This window comes from Rana temporaria, chromosome 1 (genome assembly GCF_905171775.1).
Source record: "Rana temporaria chromosome 1, aRanTem1.1, whole genome shotgun sequence".
Lineage (NCBI taxonomy): Eukaryota > Metazoa > Chordata > Amphibia > Anura > Ranidae > Rana > Rana temporaria.
In genome coordinates, this window is record NC_053489.1 from 35,787,027 (window position 1) to 35,802,363 (window position 15,337).

General features: G+C 45.2%; 1 protein-coding gene across 1 annotated transcript in view; it reads left to right on the forward strand.

Moving 5' to 3' along the window:
- Positions 1-15,337, forward strand: part of LOXHD1 (lipoxygenase homology PLAT domains 1) — a 328,148-nt gene that overhangs the window by 251,112 nt on the left and 61,699 nt on the right. The window contains exons 31-34 of the mRNA XM_040336339.1: positions 1,795-1,949; positions 5,313-5,522; positions 10,620-10,758; positions 12,829-13,037. Of these exons, the coding sequence (XP_040192273.1) occupies positions 1,795-1,949; positions 5,313-5,522; positions 10,620-10,758; positions 12,829-13,037 (713 nt within the window). The remainder of the gene's footprint in view (positions 1-1,794; positions 1,950-5,312; positions 5,523-10,619; positions 10,759-12,828; positions 13,038-15,337) is intronic.

Below are 15,337 nucleotides of genomic sequence, written 5' to 3' on the forward strand. Positions count from 1 at the left end.
TTGATATAGTAAGTAGCTCAGGGGCCGGCCTCAGGAGGGCAAGAAATTAGAATGGGCGGCACACACACATAAAATTGACTTAAATTCACACTGACAGCAGTGTGCAGCAGCACAGATGATGATGAGACCTCACTGACACAACACGTCACAGTGACAGTCTCTCTCCAAGCCCAGTGATCCCTCCAGTCCACTCCAGTCTAAACAGCATTGCTCCCATACTGCTGATCCGCACACGAGGCTCTGGCCTCTCTGCTTGGCTCCATTGCACCCAGGGGCGGACTGACCATTCGGGCACTGCCCGAGGGCCCCATGACACTAGGGGCCCCCATCAGGGTTGCCAGCCTCAGTAAAACCCGGGACAGTATGTAAAAATTTGTGTTTTAAAAAAAAAAAAAAAAAGATTATAGCTGCCCCGCCTCTCCAGTACCTTTTCAGTGTATGTGTGTATATATATAATGTGTGTGTATACTGTGTGTGTATATATACTATGGGGTAGATTCAGATCGAATTGGGCGGGCGTAGCGTATCTCAGATACACTACGCCGCCGTAAGTTAGAGCAGCAGATCCTGTATTCACAAAGAACTTGCGCTGAAACTTACGGCAGCGCAGTGTAACTGGACCGGCATAAGCCCGCCTAATTCAAAATAGGCTGGTTGGGGGTGTGTTCTATGCAAAATACTAGTGACCCCACGTATTTGACGTTTCTAACGAACGGCGCATGCGCCGTCCGTGGACGTATCCCAGATCACATGCTCCAAATGACGTCTGCAAATCGTCAATGCTTCGACGTGAACGTAAATTACGGCCAGCCCCATTCACGAACGAGTTACGCAAACGACGTAAAATGTCCATACTTAACATTGGCTGCGCCATCTTTTTGGTGGTTTATCTTTACGCCTGAAAACCCCTTACGTAAACGGCGTATCTTTACTGCGACGGCCGGGCGTACGTTCGTGAATAGGCGTATCTAGCTGATTTACATGTTCTAGGTGTAAATCAGCGTACACGCCCCTAGCGGCCAGCGTAAATATGCAGTTAAGATACGACGGCGTAGGAGACTTACGCCGGTCGTATCTTAGCAACATTTAAGCGTATCTCAGTTTGAGCATACGCTTAAAGTTGCGACCACGCGGATTCGGACTTACAACGGCGTATCTACTGATACGCCCGTCGTAAGTCTTTATGAATCTGGCCCTGTGTGTGTATACTGTGTATGTATACTGTATGTGTGTGTGTATACTGTGTGGCCCCTATAATCTATTGCATGGGGGCCCCATATTCTCCTATTGCCCGGGGGCCCCATATTCTCCTATTGCCCGGGGGCCCCATAATCTCCTATTGCCCGGGGGCCCCATAATCTCCTATTGCCCGGGGGCCCCATGAGTTGTCAGTCCGCCCCTGATTGCACCATGACATCACACGACTTGCTCAGGCACCGCCTCCGCCAGAGCTGCCCTGTCACACTGTAGCAAGCACTCGGAGGGACCAAGCCGAGCGTCACAGCCATATTTTTTACTGGCAACCTTTTACTTTTACTGGCAGGAGAAAATTGCCTGTTTTTTACTGGCTGCCAGTAAAAATACTGGCGGTTGGCAACACTGGTAAGGAGGACCCTGCCCATGAGGTCTTACAATCTTGAAGGGAGAGGCAAGTGGGTTTGTACTGCCATATTTGTCTGTTTTGTAGTCAAAAAGTAAATCCATTGGCTAGACTTGAGAGGTCATCAGATTGTCATGTCACACCATCTTGCAAAAGCTCTATCTCTATCTCTCATTGGTGTTTCTGTCTTTCAGCGCACAACTATAGCATATCTGTGTACACCGGAGATATCTATGGCGCTGGAACGGATGCAAATGTCTTCCTCACTGTCTACGGGGACCTCGGCGACACCGGAGAGCGCAAACTCAGCAAATCCGAGACCAACAAGAACAAGTTTGAGAGAGGGCAGGTGGGGATCTCTTTACTTATAAAAATCTGTGCCTTGCATGTATAATGCCGCGTACACACGACCGTTTTTCATGACGTTAAAATTTTTTTTTTTTTTTAATTTTATTAAAAACGATCGTGTGTGGGCTCCAGAGCATTTTTCATGACGTGAAAAATGGCCATTAAAAGTTTAGAACATGCTCTATTTTTTTGCGTCGTTTTTCACATTGTCGTTTTTCACGTGAAAAAAACGCACACACTCAGAAGCAAGTTATGAGACGGGAGCGCTCGTTCTGGTAAAACTAGCATTCGTAATGGAGATAGCACATTTGTCGCACTGTAACAGACTGAAAAGCACGAAGACTGAAAAGCGCGAATCGTCTCTCACCAAACTTTTACTAACACGAGGATCAGCAAAAGCAGCCCAAAGGGTGGCGCCATCTATAGTGCCGTCGTACATGTTGTACGTCACCGCGCTTTGCTAGAGCATTTTTTTTCACGATCGTGTGTAGGCAAGGCAGGCTTGACAAGAATCGGGTTGAAAAAAAGTTTTTTTTTTCTAGACCATTAAAAATGGTTTAAAGCTACTCCAGGAGATTAGATGGAAATTGGGCATGCCTCAGCAATCGTAGAAAAGCAGGCCATACACAGTTATTTTTTAAGAGACTTAGGCTGCATTCACACCTCGGCGTATACACGCCTGAAGCGCGACGATTGTGCCCCTGGAGGGGCGAATTTCCATTGATGTCTATGAGATTGTTCACATCTCACGCCGAACACCGAAACGCCTGCCGCCTAAAAACAAGTCCCGGACCCTTTTTTTCAGGCGGCATTGGCGTTCGGGCATAGACATCAATGGAAATTATTTAAGTAAACAAATCGCGGCAAAATACGCCGCATACGCGGCGTTACAATGTGAATGCAGCCTTAGGCTGGCGCATCAGTAGATACGCCAGCCTGAAGTCTGAATTTGCTTTGGCGCTAATTTAAGCGTATTCTGGTAACCAGATACGCTTAAATTAGGCTCAGATACGAGCGGCGTAAGTGTCTTACACCGTCGTATCCTAAAGTGTAATTTTTTGGCTGACCGCTAGGTGTCGCTTCCATTGCGGTCGGCGTAGAATATGTAAATCACTAGATACGCCTATTCACAAATGTACGCCCGGCCGACGCAGTACAGATACGCCATTTACGTAACGCATTATCAGGCCTAAAGTTATTTCATCAAATAGCTGGAATAGTAATGTTAAGTATGGCCGCCGTTCCCGCGTCGAAAATTTGAAAATTTTACGTTGTTTGCGTAAGTCGTCCGTGAATAGGGTTTTACGTCATTTACGTCCACGTCGAAATCAATAGGACCGTGCGGCGTACTTTGCCGCAATGCACACTGGGATATGTAGGCGGACGGCGCATGCGCCGTTCGTAAAATACGTCAATCACGTCAGGTCAAGCCCCATTAACATAAAACACGCCCCCTCAGCCGAATTTGAATTAGCCGCCCTTACGCCCGCCCGATTTACGCTACGCCGCCGTAACTTAGCAGGCAAGTACTTTGTGAATCATGTACTTGCCTCGCTAACTTACGGCGGCGTAGTGTAACGCCGCCGCAACTATTCGCTCGCCATCCTGAATCTAGCTACTAATGAGGAAGAAAAAAAACAGAACAGATTCCTCCATCTACACAAAAGAGGTAGATGGAGGTATCCCAGCCCCGGCACCCGTTGCTGTAAGACTACACTGATCAGTACCTGCCGCTGATTGGTTGCGGCAGCTGATCGAGGGAAAATATTTCAACATGCCCTTTCGACCAAACGAAATTGACGCTATAGTGAAAACAAGAATGTTCTGACGAACAATTCCAAGAATAAATGTTCAGACAAATGCTTTTTCATAATTCATAACCATGTATGGCCAGCTTTGGTCTCGCTACTTTTCAGAGACCCTTTGCATGCTTAACCATGCTCTATACCTGTCTCTGGCTGCATCTTTACAAAATGACAGAACACGGTCTATCACTGTATATTTTGTAATTATACACCATATTACCAAAAGTATTGGGACACCTACCTTTACACGCACATGAACTTTATTTAACTACTTTAAAACCGCACGCCGTCATATGACGTCCAAAAAGGGGATCTGTTATCCCGGGTGGACGTCATATGACGTCCTGTACTTTGTGCGTGGATATCTGAATGATGCCTGCACCTAGAGGCATCATTCAGTTATAATTTTCTTCCGGTGGCGATCCTGCGCACCGTAAGAATGATCATAGCGGCGGTTCTGCCGCTTGATCGTTCTTATAGGCGGCGGGAGAGGACATCCCCCCCTCTCCCGCCGCCATCTGGTGCTTCTCCAGGCTCTCCCGTCCCATCGGGGGCCCGGAGAGATGATCGCCGTCCGCCGGATGTGCAGCATAGAGATGACTGGTGACCAGATGGTCACCAGTCATCTCTATGACTGTCGGAGGCCCGGGTGCGATGTGATGATGTCATGCCCGGGTACCCGGAAGTAAACAAACCGCAATTGCGGCTAGTAAGAATGAGATCTGTGAATTTTGTTTTCACGATCTCATTCTTTCCAGCCTGGAGGAGAAATGTGGGGTCTTATTGACCCCGTATCTCTCCTTAAAGAGGACCTGTCACACACATTCCTATTACAAGGGATGTTTACATTCCTTGTAATAGGAATAAAATCGATCGAAAAAAAAAATGTAAAAAAAAGTGTAAAAAATAAATAAGTAAAAAAAAATAAATTAAAAAGCCCCTGTCCCCGGTAGCTTGCGCCCAGAAGCGAACGCACACGTAAGTCCCGCCCACGTATGTAAACATTGTTCAAACCACACATGTGAGGTGTTGCCGCGTGCGTTAGAGCGTCAGCAACAATTCTAGCTCTAGACCTCCTCTGTAACTCTAAACTGGTAACCTGTAAAAATGTTAAAGCGTCGCCTATGGAGATTTTTTAGTAACAAAGTTTGGCGCCATTCCATGAGTGTGCGCAATTTTAAAGCATGACATGTTAGGTATCAATTTACTCGGCGTAACATCATCTTTAATATTTTACAAAAAAATTGGGCTAACTTTACTGTTTTGTTATTTTTTAATACATGAAACCATTTTTTTTTACAAAAAAAAGGCGTTTGAAAAATTATTGCGCAAATACCATGCAAGATAAAACGTTGCAATGACCGTTGTTTTATTCCCTAGGGTGTCTGCTAAAAAAACATATATAATGTTTGGGGGTTCTGAGTAATTTTCTAGCAAAATCACTTTAATATTAGTCTTCTAAAATACCCTACCCTACATTCTTCACTTGACTCCATTATCGTGTACAGTTTTACAGACTTCCGATACTCTTTAATTTGGATTTTGAAACTATTTTACAGGTGGATAAATTTAATATTGAGGCCGTGGATTTGGGTACCATTTTCAAAATTAAGATCCGACATGATAACAGCATGCTGAACCCAGATTGGTACTTGGAGAGGGTGGAAATCCTAAATGAGGTGACAGAGGAGACGTATATGTTCCTTTGTGAGCGATGGCTTTCCACCAAGAAAGAAGACAAGAAGATCGACAGGAATTTTTATGAAAAGGTATTTGATCATACATTGCTAAACTGTACTTATGTAATGCATTTATACGTATATTGTAGTGTAGTGCCTAGTCTTTATACTTGCCTGTCCCCAATGCCGAGATATCAGCTGTGCAGCTTGTCAGTGTCACCAGCTGCTTGTTAAAATTTCCCCCATGGAGAGTTCATTTTGGGCAGAAGTAGAGATTACAAACTCTCCCATGGATCTCTTCCATTCAGCCCACAGGCTGGAGCATTCTAAACAGTGTGGATGGAGAAATATTCCCTGTCGACTATTGTGTTGTGGCAGCCACCACCTGCTCCGGATTGATGGATGATGGGTGAGAGGGTTTCGGCAGGTACCTCCACGGCTCATCAGGAACCAGCCAAAGTTTGCTTCAAATATGGCCAGCTTAAAGCTGGCGGGGGCTAGGGACACTGCAACATAAGGGTATGTGAAACACATAGGCGTGCGCAAGGGGTGTGCCAGGTGTGCCTGGGCACACCCTTATCCTGGGGTAGGCAGCCTGCCAATTGTGAGCTACCCGATGATTGAGGGCAGGTGACAGGTAAACCGCTATCCTTCCTTGCCAACCCCCAGAGCCTGGACAGGAGAGGTGGCGGGGGTGGAAAAAGGTGATGTAACGAGACCCCAAATGGGACAGGGGTTAACGCCGTTTACGATATTCCATTCCGAACCCAAGACAGCTTATCGACACTCCACAATCCGGCGAACATGACCCATACGAATTCCCCCAGAAACGAGACACACAGCTCTGTTCTCTGGTTCAAAACGAATAGACTCTTTAATGAGAAACTCAGGCTCTTATATACAGTCAGCAACCAAATATGAACAATGACTGAACTCCACCCACAACATCATACAATGGTTTCTAATGAGCCCCCCTCAATACACATTTTTTAGTCAGACATTCTGACTCCAACTCTGACATAATCTACATGAGCTAATTAACTAATCATTTACCCAGACAAGGTGACTCCGAGATATGACCTTTCAAGATAGACACCTGCTATACAATACACATTCCTTTAGTAGACATAATTTGCATGAGCTAATTAACTACAGCTAACAAGTCAGACATATGACCTTTAGACTGTGCTAACTCACAACACACATCTATCATCAATAGAACTTTCACACAATACAGTGTCAATTAGCATAACACAATGAAAGGTTCTTAGGAGCCATACTAAGATTCATTTACATCACAGTAGCAGACTTAATTACCCCTAACAGTCTGTGTTCCCACATTGAATGAGTCACTCTTTCAATTACCCTGTCTTGAGTTCAGAATCAACAACCTTTAAATAGGTCTGACAGATATCCTAGAATATATTGTGGATTACAAGCAATCCAAGATATGTCCATTATTTCCTGGCTCATACCTTGTAAGAGCTTCTGGGTCCCACGGCCCTCCCGTTACAAGTGGCATTTTCCTCCTGCAGCAGCTGAAAGTAGGCTTCTCCTCCTCTCCCTCTCGCCGACATTCAGCTGCCAGAGGAGGAAAATATATGACACCCCCGCCACCCCTCCTGTCCCTCTTTCTGCTGCCCGGGTCCCCTATTGTTTTAGGATGGAGAGCGGGGAAGAGGCCGGTAAATATGACCCACGCGCATATGTGTTGGAGCTTTGAGGTGCACACCCTAATGCAATAGGCTGCGCACACCTTCGGTGCAACATTAGATAACAGTTCTAACTTGGGACCCAAATTACAGTCTTTGAGGGGATTAGCTGGGTACTTAAAATATTTACTTTGTGGTCCATCTGGCCCTGGCCAACAGGATCCCTTGGTTTGTGGCATTAATCAAATTGCCAATACAATGCTTCTCATTGTGAGGCAGTGGTCTCCAGATTGTGGCCTGTGGGCCAAATAGCATTTTGGGTGTTATTCCTCCCACTGACACCAATGATGAGCCACTATTCCTTCCACTGACACCAACAATGAAGCATAATTCCTTCCACTAATATAAACAATAGAACACTATCCCTCCCACTGACACCAAAGATTGGACACCATGATACCAATGAAGGGGCGCTATTCCTCTAAAACCAGTGATGGGGCACCATACGTCCTCCTTCTGACAAAAGACGCTCTGTCATTTTTTACTCTCTCTGACCACCCTAAAGTCTGAAGTAAACTGGCCCTTTGTTTAGAAAGTTTAAGAAGCCTGGTCTTGGGGATCACACCTCCTGTACTCTACCCATTCTGTGTAGGAGAACATGAACACTCAACCCTCTCTACCACCCCATCAATACCATTGGTCAAAGAAACATGACTCCAAACTGTGCTTGTTAACCGATTCCTGACCGCTGCCTGCACTTTTACGTCGACAGAATGGCACGTCTGCGCAAATGGGTGTATATATACGTCCCTTTAATGTGTGAGCCGTGTGGTCACGCACGCCGCCGGTGGCGCACTCGTGAGCCTGTCGCGAGCTCCGTGACCGTGCGAGATCCACGGACTCGATGTCCACCACTGTCCTGCGATCGGGTCACAGAGCTGATGAACGGGGAGATGTCAGTGTAAACATAGCATCTCCCCGTCCTTCCCCTGACATGTCACTGATCGCCTGTTCCCTGTCATCAGAAACAGCAATCAGTGACGTGTCACGGCAAGCCACACCCCCTAACAGTTAGATGCACTCCCTAGGTCACACTTAACCCCTTCAGCGCCCCTACAGGTTAACCCCTTCACTGCCTGTGTAATTTTTACAATAATCAGTGCATTTTTATAGCACTGATCGCTGTAAAAATGACAATGGTCCCAAATTGGTGTCAAAAGTGTCCGATGTGTCCGCCATAATGTCGCAGTCATGATAAAAATCGCTGATCACCGCCATTACTAGTAAAGAAAAAAATATTAATAAAAATGCCATACAACTATCTCCTATTTGGTAGACGCTATAACTTTTGCGCAAACTGATCAATAAATGCTTATTGCGTTTTTTTTTACCAAAAATATGTAGAAGAATACGTATCGGCCTAAACTGAGGCAAATTTTTTTTTATATATTTTTGGGGGATATTTATTACAGCAAAAAGTAAAAAATATAGCATTTTATTCAAAATTGTCGCTCTATTTTTGTTCATAGCGCAAAAAAATAAAAACTGCAGAGGTGATCAAATATCATCAAAAGAAAGCTCTATTTGTGGGAAAAAAAGGACGTCCATTTTGTTTGGGAGCCACGTTGCACGACCGCGCAATTGTCAGTTAAAGCGACGCAGTGCCGTATCGCAAAAAAGTGGCCTGGTCTTTGACCAGCGAAATGGTCCGGGGCTTAAGTGGTTAAGAGATCCCCTCAGCGTTCCTAATTCAAATGCTGATATTTATTTCTATGACCACAGGGGAATCCCTACAAGTACAAAAGCCAGTCACATATACCTGTACGGAGGCCCTATCTTCTCATCACACCCAAAATACAGATGTGTGAAAAAAAATTGCCCCCTCCCATGCTGGATCATGAATGAACTGTGATTAACCACAATTTTTTGAAAGCTGGGTTAAATTTCTCTTTCCACACCCAGGCCTGATTGCTGACAGACCTGTTGAATCAATAATGTGAGACAAATATGCAAAAAAAAAATCAGAAAGGGGGCAAATACTTTTTCACACAACTGCAGAATTTTCTGAAGTAAGGCATAAAGGAGATATTTCAGTAACCTTATTAAATGCACAACTACTTGAAACATTAGGAATATAAAATCTTCATGAGAAGAACTTACTCTCTAAAAGATAAAAGATTTGACACGAGAGCCAAGGGGGATTTGGCATTGGTAGATGTGTTACTGATAACCATGACTGATGAAATGTCAGGAAAAATCAGGTTGAATTACAATTCAGAGAAATACATGTTTCTGAAATGGTGTCTTTTGAGGGTGTGCTTTATAGGGTTGGTGAATGCCTGATGGAACGTAGAAGACAGTGTCAGATAAAAGGGTACCACCGGAGAAAAGTCCTGAAGCTGAAGGATTTAAAAAGTTGTGATTTTGGAGGAAGAAAACTGAAGAACTATTAATACAGTCGAGGAACCAGAGAGCCCAGCACTGCCTGCTTCCCCATACTGTGTGCTGTAACTTGTTACTACATTATTACTAATTGGTCCTAAAATCCTCCTAATAGAGAATACTCAGAATTCTGACTTTAGAATCTCAGAATTCTGACTTTGAATCTCAGAATTCTGACTTAGAATTCTGAGATTCAAAGTCAGAATTCTGAGATTCAAAGTCAGAATTCTGAGATTCAGATTTTTAATCTCAAATTTCTGACTTTTAATCTCAAAAGTCTGACTTTTAGCCCAGGTTCACACTGGACTGCGGGAGTGAAGCCGTGCGAGTTCAGCTGAACTCGCACGATTTCACTCCCGCTCGCAGTCCCGATTTCGGCCGCGATTTCAGAGACATCTGTGCAGGTTTCTGAAATCGCAAAAAGTAGTACTTTTTGACATCGGTGCAGCGCCGCAGATGAGGCGTCGCACCGATTAGGACGGTGCCATTGCCGGCAAATGCCGCCTATTTGAGATGTGATTTGACATCTCAAATCGTACCAGTGTGAACCAGGCCTTATTCTCATAATTCTGACTTTGAAACTCATAATTCTGACATTGAAACTCAGAACTCTGACTTTGAAACTCAGGATTATGACTTTTAATCTGAGAATTCTGTAAAAAAAAAATTAAACTCAGAATTCTGACTTTTAATCTCAGAATTCTGACTTTCAAACTCAGAATTTAGTAAAAAAAAAATACTTTTTCAAATGCAGAATAAAAAAATAATAATATCATCTCAGAACTCGGCAAAAAAAAATTACGATTTTGTTTTTATCATGGCCCAAGGACTCTTCCATACTGAAGGTTGTGATTTTGGAGGAAGAATAAAAAAACGTGTGAGTTGGTTGAAGGTTCAGACTCAGACATTAAGGCTAAATAAAAGGTTTAGGAAGGTTCCAGAATGTGGAGACCCGTAATGCAGAAATGTTTATGTGTCGCTGTCCTCAACATCACCAGCAGTGTTCATGGTTTGTGGTGATTATTGCTGTTATAATGAGAGAGACGATATGTATCCTCGGCCCACTGGAGCTAAAACTGTCTTTTTTTTTCAGGATTATGACGGAGAGCGACAAAGCTTGGGCAGCTCATCGAAAAGCTTTTGGGGCTCGGCTCTAAGTCTCAAAAGTCAGGACAACAATGCCAACTTGAAGAATAAAAGCAGTGTAGATGGCTCCATACAAGATGGACAATGTAAGATTGTCCTACGTGTCCAATATCTTACATATTATTGAATGGCCAATAGAACATCCCCTTACATACAGCAATAGATATGATTGGTTTAAATGAGTAAAGGACACTTTTTTTTCCTACATATTATTAAATGCCCAATAGAACATCCCCATACACTAAAATAAATATAGAAATGGATATGATTGGTTTATATGAGTAAAGGACACTTTTTTCACACACAGAGCTGTGCTGCTCAGGGAAGCTGCAACGCATGTGTGGGAATTATCTTTTGTAATTAAAGCGGAGTTCCACCTAAAAATGGAACTTCCGCTTAACCCACTCCTCGCCCCCTTACATGCCACATTTGGCATGTAATTTTTTTTGGGGGGGGAGTGGGGGCTTCAGGAGAAGGGGACTTCCTGTCCCACTTCCTCCTTCCGCCGAGGGACTGGAAAGGCGATTAGCTTAATCGCCTTTTCACAGCCCCTCCCTGTAGGCGAGCGCCTGTCCAATCGGACGGCGCCGCAGTGCCGCTCACGCATGCGCAGTGGGTGCCCGGCCGTGAAGCCGAAAGCTGTCACTGCCGGGTGCCCACACTGAGAATGAATACGCCGGCCGGCGAGGGGGGGCGAGGAGCGTAGCCCCGGCCGGCGCGTCGCTGGAGCCGTGGAGCAGGTAAGTGTCTGTTTATTAAAAGCCAGCAGCTACACTTTTTGTAGCTGCTGACTTTTAATAAACTTAAAAAATGGGTGGAAAACCCCTTTAAGCCAGCTTTGTTAAAGCCTTTAGGCCCAGTTCGCACTGATCCGACTTCCAATGCGACTTTAATGAACTAGAATCCAATTTTGATCAGCCTTTGGGATGAGTGCGACTTGACCTTTGACCAATCAAAACAATACCTTTGGGTCTGGTATGGATCCTGAGGGGAAAACCCAAGCCAAAATAAAATAAAACAGAGTGGGTCCCCACCCCAAATCCATACCAGACCTAAAAGGTATGGCTTTTGAGGGAAAACCCCACACTAGAATAATAAAAACTAAGACAGCATGCCCCCCCCCCCCCCCCCAAAATCCATACCAGACCCTTTATCCAAGCATGCAGCCCAGCAGGACAGGAAAGGCAGGGGCGAATGAGAGCCCTCCCCCCTCCTGAACCATCCCATGCCACATGCCCTCACCATGACCGGTCTGCTTTGTGGCAGGGGAAGCTCTGCCCCAAGAGCCTCATCCCCACAACCCTGGTCTGTGGTTGTGGGGGTCTTTTAACAAAGCTGCTCAAAGATTGACAAAAACGTCATCAATGCTTTGCAATAGCTCACTGTACGCACTGCTCTCATAGATGCTGAAACTCTTGTAATCTAGACCCCGTTGACACTGAGGCAGTTTTAAGGCATTTTAGTGCTGAAAATAGAGCCTGTAAAGCGCCTGAAAACTGCCTCTCATGCCTCCCCAGTGTGAAAGCCCAGGTGCTTTCACACTGGGGCGGTGCGCTTGTGGGACTGGAAAAAAAGTCCTGCAAGCAGCATCTTTGGGGAGGTGTAGGAGCGCTTTATACATCGCTCCTACACTTCCCCTGCCCATTGAAATGAATGGCGCAGTGTAGGCACTTTCGGAAGCGCAGCAACACCGGTGCATTTAACCCCTTGTTAACCCTTTCTTGGGGGTGAAAAATGCCCAGCTAGTACGAAAAGCATCCGTAACATTAATGGACCAATAGAAAGATTCGGGGGGAGTGGTGCCAAGCTCAACTTTTACAAGAAAACTCATATTTAGTGGTCTGCAAGTCTTTTTGACGTGTGGTTTTCACTGAAGACCACAAGGTCTTTGCACTTTTTCCGCAAATGAATCAAAACAAAATAGTTTTCTGCCCATTCAGCTGATATTCACCTTTGCTGCTCTTTTGCATTGTTCCACTGGAGCCCTTGGTAAATACTGGGTATAGAGGATGGCAGGATGCAGTTGTTTAGGCCTGAGCTACTTGGATGTCCTATTACTGTGATTCATGTAATATGTTAATATGTATAGGGGAAAAATGCAATACATTATATATATCTGGAGCTATTGTTTAATAACATTGTGACTCTTGTTCCAGTGATTCCCTATCACATCACCATCACCACAGGCCAGGAGCGTGATGGTGGCACTGAAGCCCGAGCCTACGTCATCATTATGGGTCCTCAGAAGATAAGGACAGAGAGGCTCTGGCTGGACCTCCCCAAGGGAAAGAAAAGCTTTGCTCCAGGGTCCGTCGAGAAGTTCTCAGTTGTGGGTTTAGATGTGGGAGAGATTAAGAGGATGGAGGTGAGAGATCCTGATTATTATTATTCTTTCCTTCCCTTAAAGTGGATGTAAAGCCACTCTCATCCTTTCTAAACTACTGCCATAGTGGTGATCTATAAGGATATAGATGCCTCCTGCATGTATCCTTACCTGTCAAATGTCTCCCCTCTGTCTGTTATGAGACCTGAAAAACTGCAGATTCTGTTGGTGGATCTGTTGTCCGGAGCTCTGTGGGTGGAGTTGTGATGTCAGTAGACTCCCCGCCCTCCTCTACACTCCCCTTGTCAACATGCATTTTCTCCTCTGTATTCCTTACACTAAATTCTGCTATGATCACGAACATCCAGTCAAAATCCAGAAAAGTAACCACATGACATCAGAAAAGGAGTGGGGGTGGGAATTAAAAAATAATGCCTGTCTGAAGCTAGTGCATGAGATATGTAAATAACCTGACACTCACAGCAAGGGGGGCGGAACAGACTAAGGTTTTTCTCTGTAAGTCCGTTTTATCTCACTGAACAATAAAAGAGGGTTGCTCAAAGCTGGATTAACTCTATGTGGCAAGACTGGGCACAGATGATAGGAAATCTTATACTGTACATTGTGACATCAAATAAAAAAATAAAAAAATTGGGGTTTACATCCACTTTAACCTAAAAAAGAGCAATGTCTTTGGGCCTAAGGTATACTCTGCCCACAATTTAAAACTAACCCTTGAGATGCACACAAGGTATGGCTTCATTTATTGAGCCATACATTGCGATAACACACTAATCTTTTCATCTTTTGATGAACTTGGAACCCCAGCTAATGCCGGAACACTTTCCTTTGTACCTGACTTATCCAAAAAAGGATCATAAATGTGAGCACTCAAGTGTTTGAAATGTGAGCACTCAAGTGTTTTTACAGTATACTCTTAATGACCCTGCAGCTTAAAGTGTGTCTTTGTTTAAATAAACAATGCCAGTTGATTAAAATATAACAAAGTGATATTTTAGTTATCTGTCTAATCACCTATGCTATGGGTCTTTACAATTTTCAAGAGCTGCAGTGTCCAGAGAATCGTCATTATCGGACATACTTCAGAAAGTTTCAGCTTTCCGGTCAGCGATGTGGTTTTCTTTCTCGTACATCACGGGACACAATCTCAAACAGGAAGTGCCCCTCCCTATATAACCCCCTCCCATAGGAGGAGTACCTCAGTTTTTTCGCCAGTGTCTTAGGTGTTGGTCACAGAATAGCTTGCCTCCATATCCTTCGGATTTTGGCAGGCTAACCGGATCTGTCCAGAGTGCCTCAGTGCCGAAGTGGACAGTACCCGGGCCCCAAAATCCGTGGGGTTTTGCCTATAATGCCCTCTCTGGAGGGCTGGACCCTGGGCCCAGGACTTGGAGCTTTTTCCAAAGCCAAAAGTATCCTGTTTGCCGGGGTGCTATATAGGTCCAGGACAGCGGTTCCTTCTAGGACCCCAGTGCCTGATGGTCTACTACACTACCCACGGAGATGGGAGAAGATTGGACTATGTTTGCTTGCAAACGTCCTGCGGCATGGAGCAGGTAAGTGGGGAGCCTGCGGAACTTGGTTCGACAGCGGGCTCCCCAGGGGTGATCAAAAAGGGGGGGTAGCCTGAGTATGCTCTGCATAGGCACCTTGGTCACTATGTCTGTGTGTAGACAGGATGATCTGATTTCCCCCCCCCCCCCCATCTCTGGTTCCCCTGTCCAAGTGAATCCTTTGCTGGCTACCTGCTGCCCTGCTGGTCAGATAGGGTCGTGTTTGCAGACCTATTCTGGACTAAAAGACTGGGTCCTGAGAGTCTCTGTTGTGTCCTACCTGTCCGGGGGTTCAAATTTGCCGCCCTGCAGCCGTCGGCACGATCCTCTCTCCCTGCTTCTGTGGGCCGCCTGGGGCGCGTCTCATGTGTCTCTCTCCCCTGACAGGCGCGCGCGCGTGCACGCCAAAATAGAAAGTTTTCGCGCCGTCCGGGAGGGGGGGCGGGGAGCGCGCAGGAAGAGGCGTGCCTTCGCCTCTGTTAAAGAACAGACAGGCTACGTTCTGGCTCAGTCTGAGCTGACCTGGAGGAGAGAGGACGCAGAGCGGCACTCCGGTGACCCCCGGTGGCAAGAAAGGGGTAGTACATCCTAGGCTTGGCCTATTTGTTTCTATTAAGCCAAAAAATTCCCCTTTGCAGCAGGTTGGAGGCTGGCAAAGAGATTTGGTGGGGCCGTATGTTGTAAAAAAAAAAAAAAAAAAAGGATATCATATTGAAAAAAAAAAAAAAAAAAAGGATATCATATTGAAAAAAAAAAAAAAAAAAGGGG